Genomic DNA, 18560 nt, shown 5'->3' on the forward strand with positions numbered 1-18560 from the left:
ATAAGATTCAGAAGTATAAAACAGTATTATAATTAGATTCTGAAAAAAAAAAAAAAAAAACAATATTATTTAAAACTAGACTAAACTGCTCGCTAATCTCGCTAATAACATCGATATATGCAAAATTATTTAATTTCTTTTCATTCATTTAATTTCCTTTTCTTTTCATTACTTAAATGCACTATGTTACATTTTATCTATTTATGATTTACTAATTCTATTTCATTATGAACTCCAAAATGAAGTATTGATGTGATGTCCCAAATTTGATTTGGATATTGTTTAAATTTGTGTTATGTATGTGGGTGTGTTCTAAGTCCCAAACCAGGCATATACTGGATAGATTTGGGCTTTATTAACAATTAGAGTAACCTTAATTATGACTAATCAGTTTGAGGTATAGTGTCGATGTGACTAGTGTTTTTCTTTGAGTCGTTACGATTAATGTGATAGATATTGAGATTACTAAAACACCACTTTCACTCAAACCACCACTAACAATCTAACAAAGGAATGGAATGAGTAAATTCTAAAGGAATCCAAAAGAATGGAATTGAATAATTTTACACAAATCATAATTGTTACATCAATCTCATAAAATAAAATTATTTAAAAAAAATTTGTTACATCAATAGTTATGAATCAAGAATCTTGTAACTTAATTATTTGACACTTCTTAGTATTTCTTCTCTAAATATTTATGGTTCAAATCTCTCTCTCCATTGTAATTATTGATTTTTTTTTAATTCATCAATATTTATGAAAAATGCTGTTGAATTTATTACGTCATTAGACTTTTTGCAGCACAACGTATACGCCATACTGGCTAATTTAACCATTTTTTTTTTTTTTTCATGGGAGCTAATTTAACCACATTTTTTTTTTTTTTGAGAAAGTAATTTAACCACATTGAAGATTAGAGATGTTATAAGGTTAATATATATCTTGGATAATTCCAGCAAGAAGAACTATGGATTGGGCTTTAAGGGTTCTCCTTCAAGAAAAAAATGAAATATTTAATAATGGCGGCCTTCTTTTTGGATAATTCCAGCAAGAAGAATTATGGATTGGGCTTTAAGGGGTCTCCTTCAAGAAAAAAAAGAAATATTAAATAATGGCGGCCTTCTTTGTCATTGTAGAAGTAAAGAGGGCCATTTTAACTTCGGCCCAAAATGGATCACCAGGAAGATCCCTCTCTGAGTCCATGCAACAATAATAATGCAAGCCAGAATTGACCGAGATGATCACGGCAGATCTTCAGCAGAATGGAATACATTGAAAAGTACGCCATGATCATGATGACACAAATTTGGTTGCCTTTCTTGACCCTTAACCATCGATCGTGCAAGATTGTTGTCATTCTTTATCTATATTTGGCTACAAATCAAATAGAAGTCTGTGTAGTTCATGTAGCAAGTTGCACTTAGTCCAGTCAAGGTCAATATCACACCTAACATTACTATGCCATATTATTCAAACTACCAAGGATAATACGTAATTCTAATACTCACCTCCTCCCTATAAATTCATACACCCTTGAACCATATTTTTCCAAATTAAATTGTGAACAGCCAACACAATATGGAAAGGCTTAGCTTTTGCTTAGTGTTATCTCTCTGCTTACTTGCTAGTGCAATTGCACAAGACTGTGGCAAGCAAGCTGGTGGCAAAACATGTGCCAACAATCTTTGTTGTAGCCAATATGGGTACTGTGGGACAGGTGATGACTATTGCTCACCTTCCAATGGTTGTCAAAGCAATTGTCAGTCTGGCGGTGGCAGCAGTGGTGGTGGTGGTGAGAGTGCCTCAAATGTGAGAGCAACGTACCACTTATACAATCCAGAGCAGAATGGGTGGAACTTGAATGCTGTGAGTGCATATTGCTCCACATGGGATGCCGACAAGCCCTTGGCATGGCGTAGCAAATATGGTTGGACTGCCTTTTGTGGACCTGTTGGGCCTCAAGGACAAGCTGCTTGTGGAAAGTGCTTACAAGTAAGTACTGCTAGAATTATTATTATTTTTTATGGAAATTTATAATAGAAACTAGAATACAACAGCTTAGTGTAATTTCAAATACAAAATTTGAGTTTTTTAAAACTATAATATAGTGTAGCTCTCTTTGTGACGGATTTTTAAATTCATATGGGCTTCTTTGTTTTTGTTTTTATTTATTTTTTTTTTTTTTGGGGAAGAAATTTGATATAGTGGTCTTGGAATTTTTTTTTTTAATAATTTAAAAAGAGAAATTCTAATCTATCTATCCTTTAGTTTTAGAAAAGTGTCAACTTTAAACAACTTTGTGAAGTTGTCAATAACTTGATCTTCAGACAAGCAAAACTCAACCTTGATGTCTTTTTGTGTCATCAAATTACAGATTAATGTAATGAAATTTGACACATTGATATGCTTGCTAGGGAATTGGCTAAGGTTTGGTATTCTTGTACATTAAATCCGTCAAGATCATGATATATAATCATAAGTAAAATATATCATAATCCTGATAGGTCTAGTACATAGAAGCACTAGACTCAATATTTTCTTGTTTGCTAGATGTAGCATTCAAAACAATGCATAAAAGGCTATGATTTTTTTTCCTTAGAGATGATTCGGTATGAAATGGCTTGAAATTACTAAATTCTTAAAAGTTACCTACGAAAACTAAAAGGCTAAATGTTTTTATTGATCATGTTTTATTTATTTATTTATTTATTCTTTTGATGAATGATTGTATCAGTGATTTTGGAAAAGTATATAATAAAAAAGATCTTTCTTTTCAAAATAGATGGGCTCACTAGACCATCTATTTTTCTTTTTTAAAGATGAATACAAACAGTTCAATCAAATACAAACTTTAGACCATCAATTATTAATTTTCTTAAACTAAGCGTTTCACATTCTTTTAATCAGGAAAGTGAGATGGAAACCACTAAATTTCATGTCTGTACTGTGCAGGTCACAAACACCGGGACAGGAGCTCAAGCAACAGTGAGAATTATAGATCAATGCAGTAATGGTGGTCTAGATTTGGATGTAGGTGTGTTCCAAAAACTAGACACTGACGGAAAAGGCAATGCTCAAGGCCACCTTATTGTGAATTATCAGTTTGTGGACTGTGGTGATTGAAGCCCTGTTCCATTTTCATGATGCGCAAGCAGCCCAATGTCTCATAATCAATGGATTTGTCAAGAAATAAATGGAGCTAGTGCTTCTTGAATAATTAAGAATAAGAAAAGAACTAAACTGTTGGAAGGAATTCTATAGTAAATGACAGCGTTTGAATTTGCTGGAAGTTAACTGAGAATGTAATTTAGATATATACTTGCAATTTTAGTTCTCTTTGCTTAAGAGTGGATCCAACGCGTTGGAGCTTCAACAAATATTATGGGTTTTACAAATATCACATTTGGATTTTGATGCGTGTGTGAATTTCAACCTTACATTTTAAATAATTCACCCCCTAGATTTTGTGATAAATCAAATCTTTTGTTATTTTGATTTTTTTTTTAATAGAACATATATTTTGTTGATAATTTCCATTAAAGCTTGATGGATTTAATTATTTGATACCACATGTTTCTGCCTAAAATCTTGCGTAGTGATGAAATATAGAGGTTTAAAGTAAAGCCTTTCGATGTATGAATGGGCTAAGTTGGAGTATTTTTCTAATCTGAACTGATCTCTTTATTTTGAAAAAATCTCCAACCTAATAAAAAAAAGGAAAAAGAAAAAAAATTCCGTTCAACTATTCATATACATTATTCAATAAATTATTATAATTTACACAGTTTGACATAATATTTCAATTTCATTAGAATAATTTCTTAAAATATCAAAATAAATAAAACTAACAAATTTAAAGCAAATCTTAAATAAAAAATAAATCAAATTAATATATATATATATATATATATATGTGTGTGTGTGTGTGTATATATGCTAATAGCGTGAGCTAGCTGTGTCAAGTTAGTTGAGTTGAAAATCTGGCTAACCGAATCCATCCCAACCCTAATTTTCCAATAAGAAAAGCCCAACCCAACTCATTAGCCCACAAAAAAACGATCCAAGACAATATATTGGGTTGGATCTATTTAGTTAGGTTGGTGCAATGAATGCACAACCCTATTTAAAAGTCAATTGGAAGCAAACCTAATAGATGCAAACACAAGCCTAAACCATATTGACTTAATTGATTATAATTAGTATATTTAAACATTTTAACAAATTTCTTAATGTTTTTTACCTTAGGAAAATCTTCTATTGGTTATTCAAAATAGGTTAGTACATACTCTAAAAAAAAAAAAAATAGAGTTTGCACATAACTAAAAACAGGAGGGCAACATAACGTAATTTCACGAAACCTCTAAGGAAATTTATGTGGTTTCCCTAATAAATACTAATCCTAAACCTAGAAGGAGTGTAGACCTGAAGGCCGAACCTTCTACGTTTTTATGTTTCTTTGCATGATCAGATGGTTGTCATCAAACTCATTGAACCATGCTAATTGGAGTGCTTGATCAAAACGACAATGATATAGTTGCAAATATATATATACCGACATATAGGCTCTAGTAGTGGTATAACACAAAACCTAATCCTATTCTAATACGTATTCTCACACACATGCATATATAGTTCCTAGGACCCCAACGTAGTTCATCAACTTCATACTTTTTAAGAATTCCAATCTTTTCTAAATTTTCTTTGCGTCTAAGTGTGGCACTAGGGTTGAAGATGATGAAAGTTATAGAAAAAGTTCAGCGATTCTTTGCAAATCTACAAATGAAGAGCAAGAAAAACCTCACGGCCATGCATGTGGGTGAAAAGCGCAAACTATATGTGATTCCTAACCAATACTTGTCTTCTATAATGTTTCAAGCATTACTCTGTCAACTTAAGGAGGAGAAGATTGAGGTTGGGAACAAAGAGCCAATCACGTTACCCTACTCTACATGGTTGTTTGAGTCGATACTACAACTCGTCAAGGAAGAGAAGGCGGCTAATGAAGAAGAAGCCAACGAATGCTCCCCATGTTGTTTTCAATATTAACAAAGCCAAGTGCACCAATTTTAATTGGTAGAATAGGAAGTTTTATTGTTTAATTTGTTAGTTCTTTCCATTCAATAACCTAAGTTTATTTTGTTTGTGTTGGATTTAAAAACTAGCTAGTATGCTGTTAAAGTGTTATTTCGTATTATATTTAAACTCTACTTTTTGTTAATTTTCCCTACAACTATTATAATTTCTTTTAATAAAACTTGTTTCATAATTAAAAATATATTTGAAATTACAATTAAATTTATCCTATCGAATCAAATAAATTTTTGACAAAAACTGAATAATATTATATATCCAAGTCTTTAACAAGACAATATCACAACAAAAACAAAAATTTCATAGTCTAACAAATAACAAAATAGAGGCAATTAGTCATGAGTAGAATAAAATAAGCTAATATTGATATGTTTGTTTAAAAAGTAGGGTTTTAAGATGTGAAATATTTACAATTATAATTTTTATCAACGAGGGGTGGGGTTTAAAATGTCTAGACCCATCTCTACCCGACAACCATTGTGGGGTAGGGAAAACTTGTGTTGGATAAAGCAGAGAAGGTCAGGTCAAAGCGAAGCGAGACAAAATTGTTATCCACAATTGTAATTCAATATTAGATATCATTGAAGAATAAACTAATTGATTGCTTAGTGCATTCCCCCCCCCCCCCCTCTCTCTCTCTCAATATTTCTCTATGGAGAGTGAATATCTCGAATTATGTTAATTTTCTTCAATTTTCCTGTCAGTTCCCCAACAATTCCTACCCATCCTCTATTAAGAACCACTAGGTTCCTAACACATAGTCACCACCACCTATAGCACCAAGAAGGAACATTTCATACCATGCAAGTGACAATAATTCACTTTTGGGCTAAGAACAAATCAAGGGCGCCTCTCATGATATCCTTCAACCTCAATCGACAAAAAGGAGAAAATGGGAGATAGAGACAACACAATTAACAATGTTATAGACACAATAAATTTCCCAAATTTTAGAATATTCGTTTTAGAGTTTACGAAGAAATGGAATAAGTAATTTCTAAAGGAATCCAAGGGAAAGGAATTGAATAATTTTACACAAATCAAAATTGTTACATCAATCACATAAAAATTATTATAAAAAATTGTTACATCAATAGTTAGTAGCCAACATGGGTACTGTGGGACTGGTGATGACTTTTGTTCACCTTCCAAAAGTTGTCAAAGCAACTGTCAATCTGGCGGTGGCGGTGGCGTCGGCGGTGGGGGTGAGAGTGCCTCAAATGAGAGAGCAACGTACCACTTATACAATCCAGAGCAGAATGGGTGGAACTTGAACGCTGTGAGTGCATATTGCTCCACATGGGATGCCAACAAACCCTTGGCATGGCGTAGCAAATATGGTTGGACTGCCTTTTGCGGACCTGTTGGGCCTCGTGGACAAGCCGCTTGTGGCAAGTGCTTAAGGGTAAGTACTAAGTGGTGTAATAAGTTAACTTTCATGGTAGAATTATTATTACTATTATTATGGAAAATTATGGTAGAACTAAACTAGAATAAAACAACTTAATTAGTATAATTTCAGGTATCGAATTTGAGTTTATTTTTTATTTTTTTATTATTATTATTTTTTTGTTTTTTGTTTTTTTTGTTTTTTTTTTTGTTGTTTTTTTGTGGTTTTATAATAGTGTAGCTCTCTTTGTGACAGATTTTTAATTGATATTGGCTATTTTTCATTTTTAATTTGAGAAATTTGACATGATGGGGTTGGAATTTTTTTTTTAAATTGAAAAGAGAATTCTAATCTATCTATTCTTTATTTTTAGAACAGTATCAATTTTAAACAACTTTTATGAAGATGTCAATAACTTGATTCTTAGACGAACAAAACTCAGACCTTGATTTCTTTTTGCACCATCAAATCATGGATGTTATGAAATTCGACAAATTGATATGCTTGCTAGGGAATTGGCTAAGAGTTAGTACTTTTGTAAATTAGAACCATCAAAGTCATGACACATGGTAAAAAATAAACATGTATCATAGTCTTGATGAGTCTAATCCATAGAAGTATTGAACTCATTCTTTATACGCTTGCCGGATGTAACATTGAAAACTATGCATAAAAGCTAACTCTTTTTTTATTTTATTTTATTTTTTTAACTTAAGAGGGTTTTGTCAACAAAGTGTAGGCTCACTAGAGACCATCAATTATTAATTTTATTAGACCGAGAGCCTGTTTGGCATCACCTTCAATTTTTAATTTTTATATATAACTTTTTAAGACCTTATTTTTTTTCCGTATTTTCTCACTTATTAAATCTTTTTTTCAAAATACAAGTATATTTTAGCACACTTTAAGCAAAAAGTTAGATAAACTATTCTCAAAAGAACACCAAGTGTATCACATTCTTTTAATAAGGAAAGTGAGAAGAAAGCCGCTAAATTTCATTTGTACTGTGCAGGTCACAAACACCGGGACAGGAGCTCAAGCAACAGTGAGAATTATAGATCAATGCAGTAATGGTGGTCTAGATTTGGACGTAGGTGTGTTCCGAAAACTAGACACTAACGGAAAAGGCAATGCTCAAGGCCACCTTATTGTGAATTATCAGTTTGTGAACTGTGGTGATTGAAGCGCGGTGTTCTATTTTCATGATGCCCAAGTAGCCCAACGTCTCATAATCCATGGATTTGCCAAGAAATAAATGGAGCCAGTGCTTCATGAATAATTAAGAATAAGAAAAGAACTAAACCGTTGGAAGGAAGTCTAGTAAATTAATGACAGCATTTGGTGACTGAGAATGAAATTTAGATATATACTTGTCATTTTCGTTCTCTTTGCTCAAAAGTGGATCCACCTTGTTGGAGCTTTAACAATATTAAATATTAGTATTGATATACCATGTTGAATATACTAGTATGGATGCGGAAGCGAAAACATAAAGTATAGAACACAATAACACACGAGGGTTATATGGTTCAGCCTAACGGCCTACATCCACGGAGGAAACCCTAAAGGGCTACATCAATAATATATTAGAGTGTAGTACAAATCCTGTATTACAATGAATCATAACATGTGTATATATAGTAGACTAAACCCTAAACTAATAGACTTCTAGTACAAGTAGGAGACTTAGCTTGCACACAAAGTAGAATTAGGCTTGGGCTTATGCTAATGGGCTAATATATCTCTAACAAACAAATATTATGGGTTTTACAAATATCACATTTGGATTTTGATGTGTGGGTGAATTTGAACCTTAGATTTTGTGAACAAATAAATCAAATCTTTTTTTTTTATTAGAAAAAAATTTTCGTTGATAATTTGCATTAAAGCATGATGGATTTAATTATTTGATGTTACATGTTTCTGCTTAAAATCTTGCATAGTGATGAAATATAGAGGTTGAAAGTAAAGCCTGTGTGAATGGGTTATGTTGGGGTATTTTCTAATCTGAACCGATCTCTTTGTTTTGAAAAATCTTCAACCTAGTGAAATAAAAGTTCCATTCAAACGTTCAACTGCATTATTTAATAAATTATTCTAATTTACACAATTTGACATAATATTTCAATTTAATTTCATTACAATTATGTCTTAAAAAGTTAAAATATCAAAATAAATCTAACTAACAAATTTAAATAAATCTTAAATAAAAAATAAATTAAACTGAGAAATATATATATATATATATATATTAAACTACTAACAACGTTAGTTGTGTCAAGTTGGTTGGGTTGAAAATTTTGCCAAGCCAAATCCAACACTACCCAAATTTCAATAAATAAAATATATATATATATATATATATTTATTTATATATATAAATAGAAAGGAGAGCAAAGAAAAGAAAGAGAAAAGCCAACCCAACTTATTTACCCACAAAAAGACAATTCAAGACATCGAATTGGGATGAATCGAGTTCGTTAGATTGGTGTAGTGAATACACAACCCTAGTTGAAAGTCTAATGAAAGCAAACCTAAGAGATGCAAACACATGCCTTATTTATTTTATTTAAACATTTTAACAAATTTCTTAATGTCTTTTACTTTAGATAAATAATCTATTAGTTATTCAAAATAGGTTAGTACATGTTCTAAAAAAACAGGTTAGGACGTACTTTCACCACCGAAAAAGAAAAAGAAGAAAAGAAAAAAAAGAGTTAATACGTAACTAAAAACAGCTCTCTCTCTCTCTCTCAAAAAAAAAAAAAAAAAAAAAAACAGGAGCGGAATGTAGCGCAATTTCATGAAACCTCTAAAGAAATTAATGTAATTTCCCTAATAAATACTAATCCTATACCTAGTCGGAGTGTAGATCTGAACCATCTACGTTTTTATCTCTCTTTGCATGATCAAACTCTTTGAAGCACGCTAATTGGAGTGCATCTTAATTATCAACAAAAAAGATATAAACCGACACATAGGCTCTAGGAGTGGTATAACACAAAACCTAATCCTATTCTAATACGTATTCTCACACACAAACACGTATATAGTCCCCAGGACCCCAACGTTGTTCATCAACTTCATACTTTTTAAGAATTTATAGTCTGTTGACCTCTAAATTAGTCCATTAATAGTTGAAACTTTCTACAAATCAATTGACATTTTTTCTCTAAATCCTATATAAATCCAGCTAAGAGATACTCCAAAGCTGAATGGAAATCCTCCACAGCTGCCTTGGGTGAGTCAGGGGTAAACTATTTGGTTTAATGTAGATTAATTTCTTTTTAAAATTATTACAAATAGAGAATAAAAGCGTAAATCATCCAATATCAATGTGAACGGGAATTTTATGCAAAAATTGAAAAGACAAATATACGGGGATCACAAATTGGTTCCTAACTTAATTCCTATTTATGCTTCTCATTGAAGTATTGCAGAGGTGATTGCAGATATTTTGGATTTTGTAAAGTGTTTTGATGCTATCTCCTTTTCTTTTATGTATAGAGAAGGCAATGTTTAAGTCCATTTTTTAGCTCAATAGGCTATTTTTGTTAATTGGGTAGGGTCAATTCCCATCTCTAGGGTCCCTCTCCTAGTTACTCAGGTTGTGAGGAGAGATGATTCCAAACCCTCCCTTCTTTTGTACTTTGATATTCATAAATAAAATTTTTATTCAACAAAAAAAAAAGAAAAAAAAAAAAGTAAAATCTCACTATTACTAGGTTTTTGGGGTGCAATACTATTTAAATTATGAACTTAATATTAACAATAATAAATTAACAAGATTCACTAGTGATAATATTATTTGTTTTATTTCATAATTATGCACCACTTAAAATCTATTTGTCCAAGAAACATCTTTTTTTGCATGCTCAAGAACACCTGTACATGTCAAGAGCATTATAACTCAACTAATTGACACCTATTTTCATGACATCTAGGGTTTAAATTCTTCCTCTCACCAGGGATGGCTTGATGCATTTGGGGGCCTAAAGCGAAGATTGATCATCTTGTTTTAGATGCAAAATTATTACTAATTAACATGAACTATGTAAAGTTTTTTCTTTTTTTAGAAATTTTATAGACAGAAAAAATTTGACAAAATTTTTTATACTTATTGATGTGGTAGATTGACAGTGGTAAGTAAAACAGTGGTGTTAGTGGTAGACTTAGATGAAAACTAGTAAAAGTTTGCTAACTAAACTCTTATTATTATTCCTTTTTTTTAGAAGTGCAACATTCACAATATTTTTTACAACAAATCCTATATTTTAAACTGCTTTTTGTTTTCCATTTGAAAATATCACTATAATTATTTTTTTGCCATCAACAACAAGTTGTAACAACCTGCTACTTAGCATTAGTTGTAAAAATGTTGTGAAAAATATTGTGAACGTTGCATTTTTCTCTATTTTTTTATTTGTTTTTCATCTGGTAAAAAAAAATTATTTTATTTATTGATTATAAATAACCCTATTAGTTAAAATTTGGGGGTCTTTTTTTTCCTTGGGGCCTTAGGCGACCGCATTTCTTGCTCCCCTATTCAGTCGGCCCTGCCTCTCACTTGTAACTATGAGATTATCCCCATCACTCACCCAAAAAAAAAAAAAAGTCCTGTACATGTGTGTAATTGGAGTGCATTTCCACTCAAAATATTGCATTTGATATTAATAGTCAGGGTAAAATTTTAACTAATCTTTTTAAATTAAACCTAAATTTAGTGATTCTTCTTCCAATATGTTTCATAACATATTCTAGCATACAATCAACATCAACAGGCATTTCACAGTACACATGCATAAACAAGACAATCACCCAACATGTGATAGGATGTAATTACCATTTTAAAAACAAAAGACTAATCCTGAAATATTATACTATTAATTAATCTCATATACAAGTGAACCATCCAATTTAATTAAGTTGTTCTTATTATTTCATGTAAAAAAAAAGTTCCAACTGCATATGTTACTAAAAAATTAAGGGATAGCATTTACACTTTTTAAAACATTAATTCAAAATGGGGTTTTTGTTGAACAAGTTCCAATTATGCCTTCAATTGGCTGCAAAATGCAATAAATCTAGAAAAAATTATTTGAAACTTTTATTAGACCCTCACTATGTATGGGGATAGAGATGTATAGCTCCCAATAATTTTTAGTAAATTTCTAAATTAGTTATAAAAATAATAAATTTTATAGTAATTTTTTTCTTTCCATGAAAAAAATTATAACATATAGAGACATCACTTAACTGAAAGACCTAAACCTAATGTGCATTAGTGTATGAGTGTAATTATGTTATATTAATCATTTATTCTTTTTATTATTATTTAATGTGAGACTTTATTCACATGTGTACTATATACCTAACAAAAATTGATAATACATAGGGTATTCCTCTTAACAATTGGAATGAGGTCAACCATCACTTGGCTCCTTAACACCTCCTCCCCGTTTTGTTAAGTGTTAACATCATGCATTGTTTTTGCCTATTTTTTTAGATCTGTATTTCTTATTTTCTGTTTTGCATAAGCCCATTATAACTATATAATAATAATTATCGTAACAATGACAGTTTTCTTTTTTCTTTTTTTTTTTAAGAAACACAATAGTATTCCAATTTATGAACAAAATGTGGAATATTCGCATTTATTTGCTACATGCTCTCTTTGATGCCAGAGATCTAGATTTACTTATTACTCATTTCCATAGGTTCGTTGTGTTCCTACCAAGAAAGACACAAAAGTCATAAGGGTGAGTAGGAAAGCTTATCTATATACATGAATCACGATTAAACAAAGCTGGCCAGGTACCTTATCTTCTGACTTTCAAAGTTTGGCCTTTTTCTCTTTATTAACATTTATTTGTGGCCGCCTCACATGTCTTTTGACAACAACCCATGCGCTTAGGCTTAGCCGCCTCAGATTATCTTCCTGACTAAGTCCACCGTAGTTCCATGCCACTTGATCAATTGAATAATCACATTCCACCAATCTCGAGGATTATTTTGGCCCAAAATTGATGAGTATGTAGTCCCCATAAGCACACCAACATTACACCTAGGTCCTAATGTATATCCAATATTACTGGTATTTTGGTAATTCTCACTTGGGCACCCTTACCATATAACCCCAAGCCATCTTAGACCATGATGTGCTTTAATTGAGCAAAAAATGGAGAGGCTTGGTCTGTGCTCAGTTGTTTTATTGTGTCTAGTAGCTAATGCCATAGCTCAACAATGTGGTTGGCAAGTAGGTGGAAAGACTTGCTCAAACAACCTATGTTGTAGCCAATATGGCTATTGTGGCACAACTGATGACTACTGCTCACCCTCCAAGAACTGCCAAAGTAACTGCCAAGGTGGCGGCGGCGGTGGTGGTGGCGGAGGCGGAGGTGGTGGAGAGAGTGCATCTAATGTGCGTGCCACATATCATTATTATAATCCAGAGCAACATGGCTGGGACTTAAATGCTGTTAGTGCATATTGCTCTACTTGGGATGCTGGCAAGTCCTATGCATGGCGTAGTAAGTATGGATGGACAGCTTTCTGTGGCCCGGCTGGGCCTCGTGGTCAGGCTTCTTGTGGCAAGTGCTTGAAGGTAAGAAATGAAACTGATTTTTTCTTGTAACATTCTTTAACTTGATACCAAAATATGAGTAGGCTAGCTATTTGCTAATGGGGTTATTGATAGACAATTGTTTCAAAACCGTGTTCAATTGTTTCATTTAACGAATCTTACCCACAAAAAGAGTCAATGTTTCTTGTCTGTCTCAGAGCTTTTATTAGTTTTTACTTTTAATTTGCTGCTGTATACCCCGGTTGGTCAGGCACATATATACAGACCAATAATTAATGCTAATACCACAAATTTTCACATATATTTTGACACAATTGTTCTATATAACCGATTGTGATCGGTGAAGAAAAATAATAGGTTCATGTGATAGCAATAAACAGTCCATCACAAGACCTGCCACATAATTAAGGAGAAATAAATACTTGATAGCCCACCAATTAGAACAAATCAGGATTAACCCAAATTCAAAGGCACTACTAGTTGGTATTGGAGTATTGATTGTAGTGATCAACATAAAGTTTTTCAAAACCGTGTTCAATTGTTTCATTCAACGAATCTTACCCACAAAAAGGGTCAATGTTTCTTGTCTATCTCAGAGCTTTTATTAGTTTTTACTTTTAATTTGCTGCTGTACACCCCAGTTGGTCAGGCATATAATAGAGACCAATAATTAATGCTAATACCACAAATTTTCACACATATTTTGACACAATTGTTCTATCTGACTGTGATTGGTGTAGAAAAATAGTAGGTTTATGGGATAGCAATAAATAGTAAGTTCACAAGACCTGCCACATAATTAAGGAGAAATAAATACTTGATAGCCCACCAATTAGAACAAATCAGGATTAACCCAATTTCAAAGGCACTACTAATTGGTATTGGAGTATTGATTATAGTGATCAACATAAAGTTTCACTTCAATAAGAGCAAGAGTATCCATAATGGTTACTAGCAAATTGATGATCTCGATCCTATCTTGACTTTTATTTAGGTGACAAATGCGTGGACGGGGGCACAGACAACAGTGAGGATTGTGGATCAGTGCAGTAATGGAGGGTTGGATTTGGATGTTGGGGTTTTCCAACGATTGGACACAGATGGAAGAGGATATGCTCAAGGCCACCTTATGGTGAATTACCAGTTTGTGGATTGTGGCGATGGGTTTAACCCTCTGCTTTCTATTATCAATGATCAATAGAGATTTTATGCATAAAATGTAAAAAGTGACTTTACAATGGGTTTGTTAATAAGGGCGCAAATGGCTATAAGGCTTACATGTTTTGGTGCGAGTAGCTATAAAAGATAAGATGGCAATTGGTTAATCTTTAATTTTCCCTTTTTGAAATTTTGGATTGAAATAATAAATTATTGTCATCTTGATTTCTTTCAAGTCATTTTGAAAGTTTATCATATGCTAGGATTGCATTGTAATCATATATGTATAAGATAGATTGGCATGTGTTTTGTTTATTTTTAAGGCAATGTGTGTATTTCTCTTTTGTAGAGGTCTATTGGGCTTATGGATTACACAACATGAAAAGGCACTCTTTCACTTAAAAAATCCCCTCTCTTAATGAAGATGAGTTTGGGCGTACCCAATTATATTTTTGTTTTTTCATGAATACATATTTTTATTGAAAGAAGATAAGCAAATAAGCAATTAAGCAAAGATCAATGGGCCCTACCCATCCCATCCAAAAGAGGACCCAGAGAAGAATAGAGGAAATGAGGGAAGGCCCAACCAGGTAGTTCGAGATGCAACACAGGCTGCAAGATTATGGGCTATACAACTTGCTATTATTATAGGGGCAAAACGAAAAGCCCAGCCACAATAATAAGAAAGCTTGGTGTGAATATACTCAACAAGACTTTCAGTCTCCTAGTTTAAACTTCAATGCACTTGGATCCCTAAGAATTACTATCATAATTGCATTTTTAGAGTCCCTTCAAAAATAATATAACGCAATCCAACTTTCAGAGCTTCATGAACTATCAAGAAATCAAGTTAAATCACATTCACATTCGTATATATTCTTGAAGTTATATAATTCTTTAGTTTATGGATAGTGAGGCGCAAGCATGTTGTATAAGTTGGGGGTAAGACTTTATGGGCCTTACCTTTCCCTTGATATTCGCTCCCCCCCCCCCCCCCCCCCCCCCCCAAAAAAAAAAAAAAAAGCCTTTAGTAATTAATGCAGTATGCATGTTTCTTCTCAACACAAATAATAATAATAATAATAATAATAATAATTAAATTATTAATTTGTTCTTCCAACTATGGGGTAAAATTTAATATAATCCTCAAACTATTATTCGTATCAATTTAATCCCTCAACTTTCAAAATAAAATCAACTTCATCCTTCTCTCATAAATAAATAAATAAAATATCAATTTCATCCTCCAATTTCATCTTCATTTAATTTCAATAATTAATATAGAAAATTGAGCACACAAAAAAGGTTAATGTGAAAAGTGTAAAATTTTCAAAAAAAAAAAAAAAAAAAAAAAAAAAAAACAAACAAACACACACACAAATGAAATATTAATAATACATGCAATCAAAAATAGAAAATAATTATGCAGTTGAGTTAGTCAAAATAATTAAATACTTGTGAGTTTGTTCGGCCAATATGTTTGTATACGTAATGTAAGGACTCAATTTGTAACGATCCCAAATTGGTATTGGGTTCGAATGTTAAGGCCCAAACAATAAATTTGTAGAGAGTGGGCTAAAAGGCTAGGCCTTGGTGAATGGACAGTCATTAGTCATGGTGTTCATGATGATCGCACAGAGGTGAACTGAGCTTATCCAAGAAGACTTTCTCCTCGGCGCGGCCTGGGTGGCTTTGGTTCTTGGGCCTCGTCTGGGGAGTTTAATGTTCTTATTACTCTTTTTACGCTAGGTTACCATGGTACTAGAGACGATGCCTCATGCCCCTTTTGGCGTGGATGAATTCTTACATTATATAGCCCTTCTCAGTTGATCCTGACCATCCATCTGTTGATCAGGTAGGTAACTACTCGAGTGCTTGTCCTATCAGCCGCCTTCCCCCACTTTCTGTTAGTTGCAGTAACCGAAGCTACACTGTTCAGAGGTCCTATCCCCATTAATGCGATCAGGATGTTTGTTGGCGCATTCAATGCGGAGGTGATAGCTTTTCCTTAAACTGCTCCTACACCGTACCCCCGTGTGCGTCCTACTGCACTCGTCCTTTCTTCTGGGAGCGCTCTGGAGGTTGCCTTTGATGGCGTGCCATTCTTTCCTTCAAGATTTTGGGATGCCAAGGACAGGATCGTCCTCGGCTACATCTATAGGCCACTTGAACTTTCATTGCATGTCCTCAGCAACGTTTATCCTCAGCGTGGGACTTGGGCCCTAATGTAAAGTGGGCCAGGATCACAAATTCTCTAGCCCCACAATAGCCCCTCAAAATCTTGCTGTCCGGCTCCTCGGACGGAGAGGAGGGTTTTGGTGACGACAGGCCTATGTCATGGCTTGCCAAGTCTTGTCCTTCATCAAGGCCGGAGCCTCTTCGTTTGCCTGGGACACGCTCCTGATTGTGAGACATTCTTTTAGTTTACCCATGCTGCGTTCCTGCCGTTTCAGTACACAAGGCGTGCCTTTAATAAGGTCTCTTTACTAGGCGACGCAAATCCAACGGCTGAAGACTGCTTTGAGAATTGGGTGGGACTTATCTCGTTTGTAGTTTTTCTTGGAGATTTGCAGAGATTAAATGCCGCCAGGCTTGCCCCCCATATAAGAAGCACGATGGGAGGTCATTCCCTTTATTTGCAGATCCTTTAGGGTTTTCAAATCCCTAACCCTTCAATTATGCCCAAAGTCCCCATTACCAGTGTGATTGAGCCTTAGGGGGTGACATGGACAAGGTCAGGATGAGGGTGAAGGGATCACACCCTCTTCAGAAGTCTTGGGTATCTTTGAGATTCAAGATGGCTCGGTCAGGGTAAGGAAGACATAGACTCAAGACATTTCTTCCCCTCGATAAGGCAAGAAAGAAGCATCTTCTTCCTTCAGCCAAAATCCGAAGCAGGCAGAGGTCGCATCAGATATTTGGTGCGACAGCATTGAGATTTCCCATCGCCGGTACCATCCGTTCTCACTTGATTGCTGCTAATACGGTACTTGCTCGATTGTTGTTAGAGCTGGTATGGGGATTTGGAATCCTCGCTTCTTCCTCTCTTCCATCACTGGTGCCACCCAGACTTGCTCAGTCACTACTAGAGCAAAATTTGAAGGATCTATCATTCCCGTGTATCCCTTTTTTTTTTTTTTTTTTTTTTTTTTTTTTTTTTTTTTCTGTAGTTAGCTTCTGGTATATGCTTGTCTAAGCCCCTTTTTTGTATGCTGTACTACTTCTTTGTCTAATAAAAGATGATTTTATCCCATTTTGCGTGTTCTTTCTTTTCTACAATAATTATTTTGTGAATGGATGTGTTGGTGTCCTTTTCTTTTGAACAGCACTTAGAGCCGATGCCCATGTTAGCAAAGAGTTATCACTTTGAACTTATCAAAACTGACGGGCACAACAATGCCGACTTCAAACAGGTTAACTATATGAGACTAACCGGGATAACAGCTGAATGTTCTGTATTGCATATGGGGTGATCACCCGAGGATGTATAACCTAAAACGAACTGCCCGAGGGGGTCACCGGGCACTAGGGTGCTTCGCCACATTTCAGATGATATTCATAGCCTTAACTTGTTTTGGGCATCCGGTCCGAGGACCGAGGCATGATTGTGCTGGGTCTAAACACTTGGTTGAGTTAGTTTCCTTAGAGCTGGGGGTTTGAGGACCGCGCGGGATTTCCATTCTGTCTAGGACTTAAGCCTTTCTTAATGTAGTTAGTTTCCCGTAGGTTTAAGTCCAAGGACCATGCAAGACCTTGGTTCTGTCTAGCACTTTCTTCTTTAAGTAGCTGGTTTCCCCATAGGTTTGAGTCCGAGGACTATACAAGACCTTGGTTCTGTCCAACACTTTCTTCTTTAAGTGACTAGTTTCCCCATATGTTTGAGTTCGAGGACCATGCAAGACCTTGGTTCTGTCTAGCACTTTCTTTTTGAAGTAGCTGGTTTCCCCATAAGTTTGAGTCCAAGGATCATGCAAGACCTTGGTTTTGTCTAGCACTTTCTTTTTTAAGTAGCTGGTTTCCCCATAGGTTTGAGTCCGAGGACCATACAAGACCTTGGTTCTGTCCAACACTTATATTTTCTAGTGACTAATTTCCCTATAGGTTTGAGTCCGAGGGCCATGCAAGACCTTAGTTCTGTCTAGCACTTTCTTCTTTAAGTAGTTGGTTTCCCCATAGGTTTGAGTCTGAGGACCATGCAAGACCTTGGTTTTGTCTAGCACTTTCTTCTTTAAGTAGCTGGTTTCCTCATAGGTTTAAGTCTGAGGACTATGCAAGACCTTGGTTCTGTCCAACACTTATATTTTTTAGTCCCACGAGGATTAGCCCCTTAGCATA

The 18560-nt window shown here is 34.1% G+C and overlaps 3 protein-coding genes across 3 annotated transcripts; all 3 read left to right on the plus strand.

The window, feature by feature from the left end:
- The first annotated feature begins 1539 nt into the window (after positions 1-1539).
- LOC126717447 (pathogenesis-related protein PR-4) lies at positions 1540-3415 on the plus strand. Its single transcript, XM_050419191.1, has 2 exons — positions 1540-1995; positions 2956-3415. The coding sequence occupies exons 1-2, from the start codon at positions 1582-1584 to the stop codon at positions 3124-3126; spliced, it is 585 nt and encodes a 194-aa protein (XP_050275148.1). The 5' UTR covers positions 1540-1581; the 3' UTR covers positions 3127-3415.
- Positions 3416-4734: 1319 nt separating this feature from the next.
- On the plus strand, positions 4735-7702 carry LOC126719377 (wound-induced protein WIN1-like). The gene is made up of 3 exons (XM_050421941.1): positions 4735-5032; positions 6192-6499; positions 7497-7702. The coding sequence occupies exons 1-3, from the start codon at positions 4735-4737 to the stop codon at positions 7665-7667; spliced, it is 777 nt and encodes a 258-aa protein (XP_050277898.1). The 3' UTR covers positions 7668-7702.
- Positions 7703-12604: 4902 nt separating this feature from the next.
- On the plus strand, positions 12605-14540 carry LOC126717448 (pro-hevein-like). The gene is made up of 2 exons (XM_050419193.1): positions 12605-13088; positions 14062-14540. The coding sequence occupies exons 1-2, from the start codon at positions 12663-12665 to the stop codon at positions 14266-14268; spliced, it is 633 nt and encodes a 210-aa protein (XP_050275150.1). The 5' UTR covers positions 12605-12662; the 3' UTR covers positions 14269-14540.
- The last annotated feature ends 4020 nt before the right edge of the window (positions 14541-18560 follow it).

The sequence above is a fragment of the Quercus robur genome, chromosome 3, assembly GCF_932294415.1.
Source record: "Quercus robur chromosome 3, dhQueRobu3.1, whole genome shotgun sequence".
NCBI lineage: Eukaryota > Viridiplantae > Streptophyta > Magnoliopsida > Fagales > Fagaceae > Quercus > Quercus robur.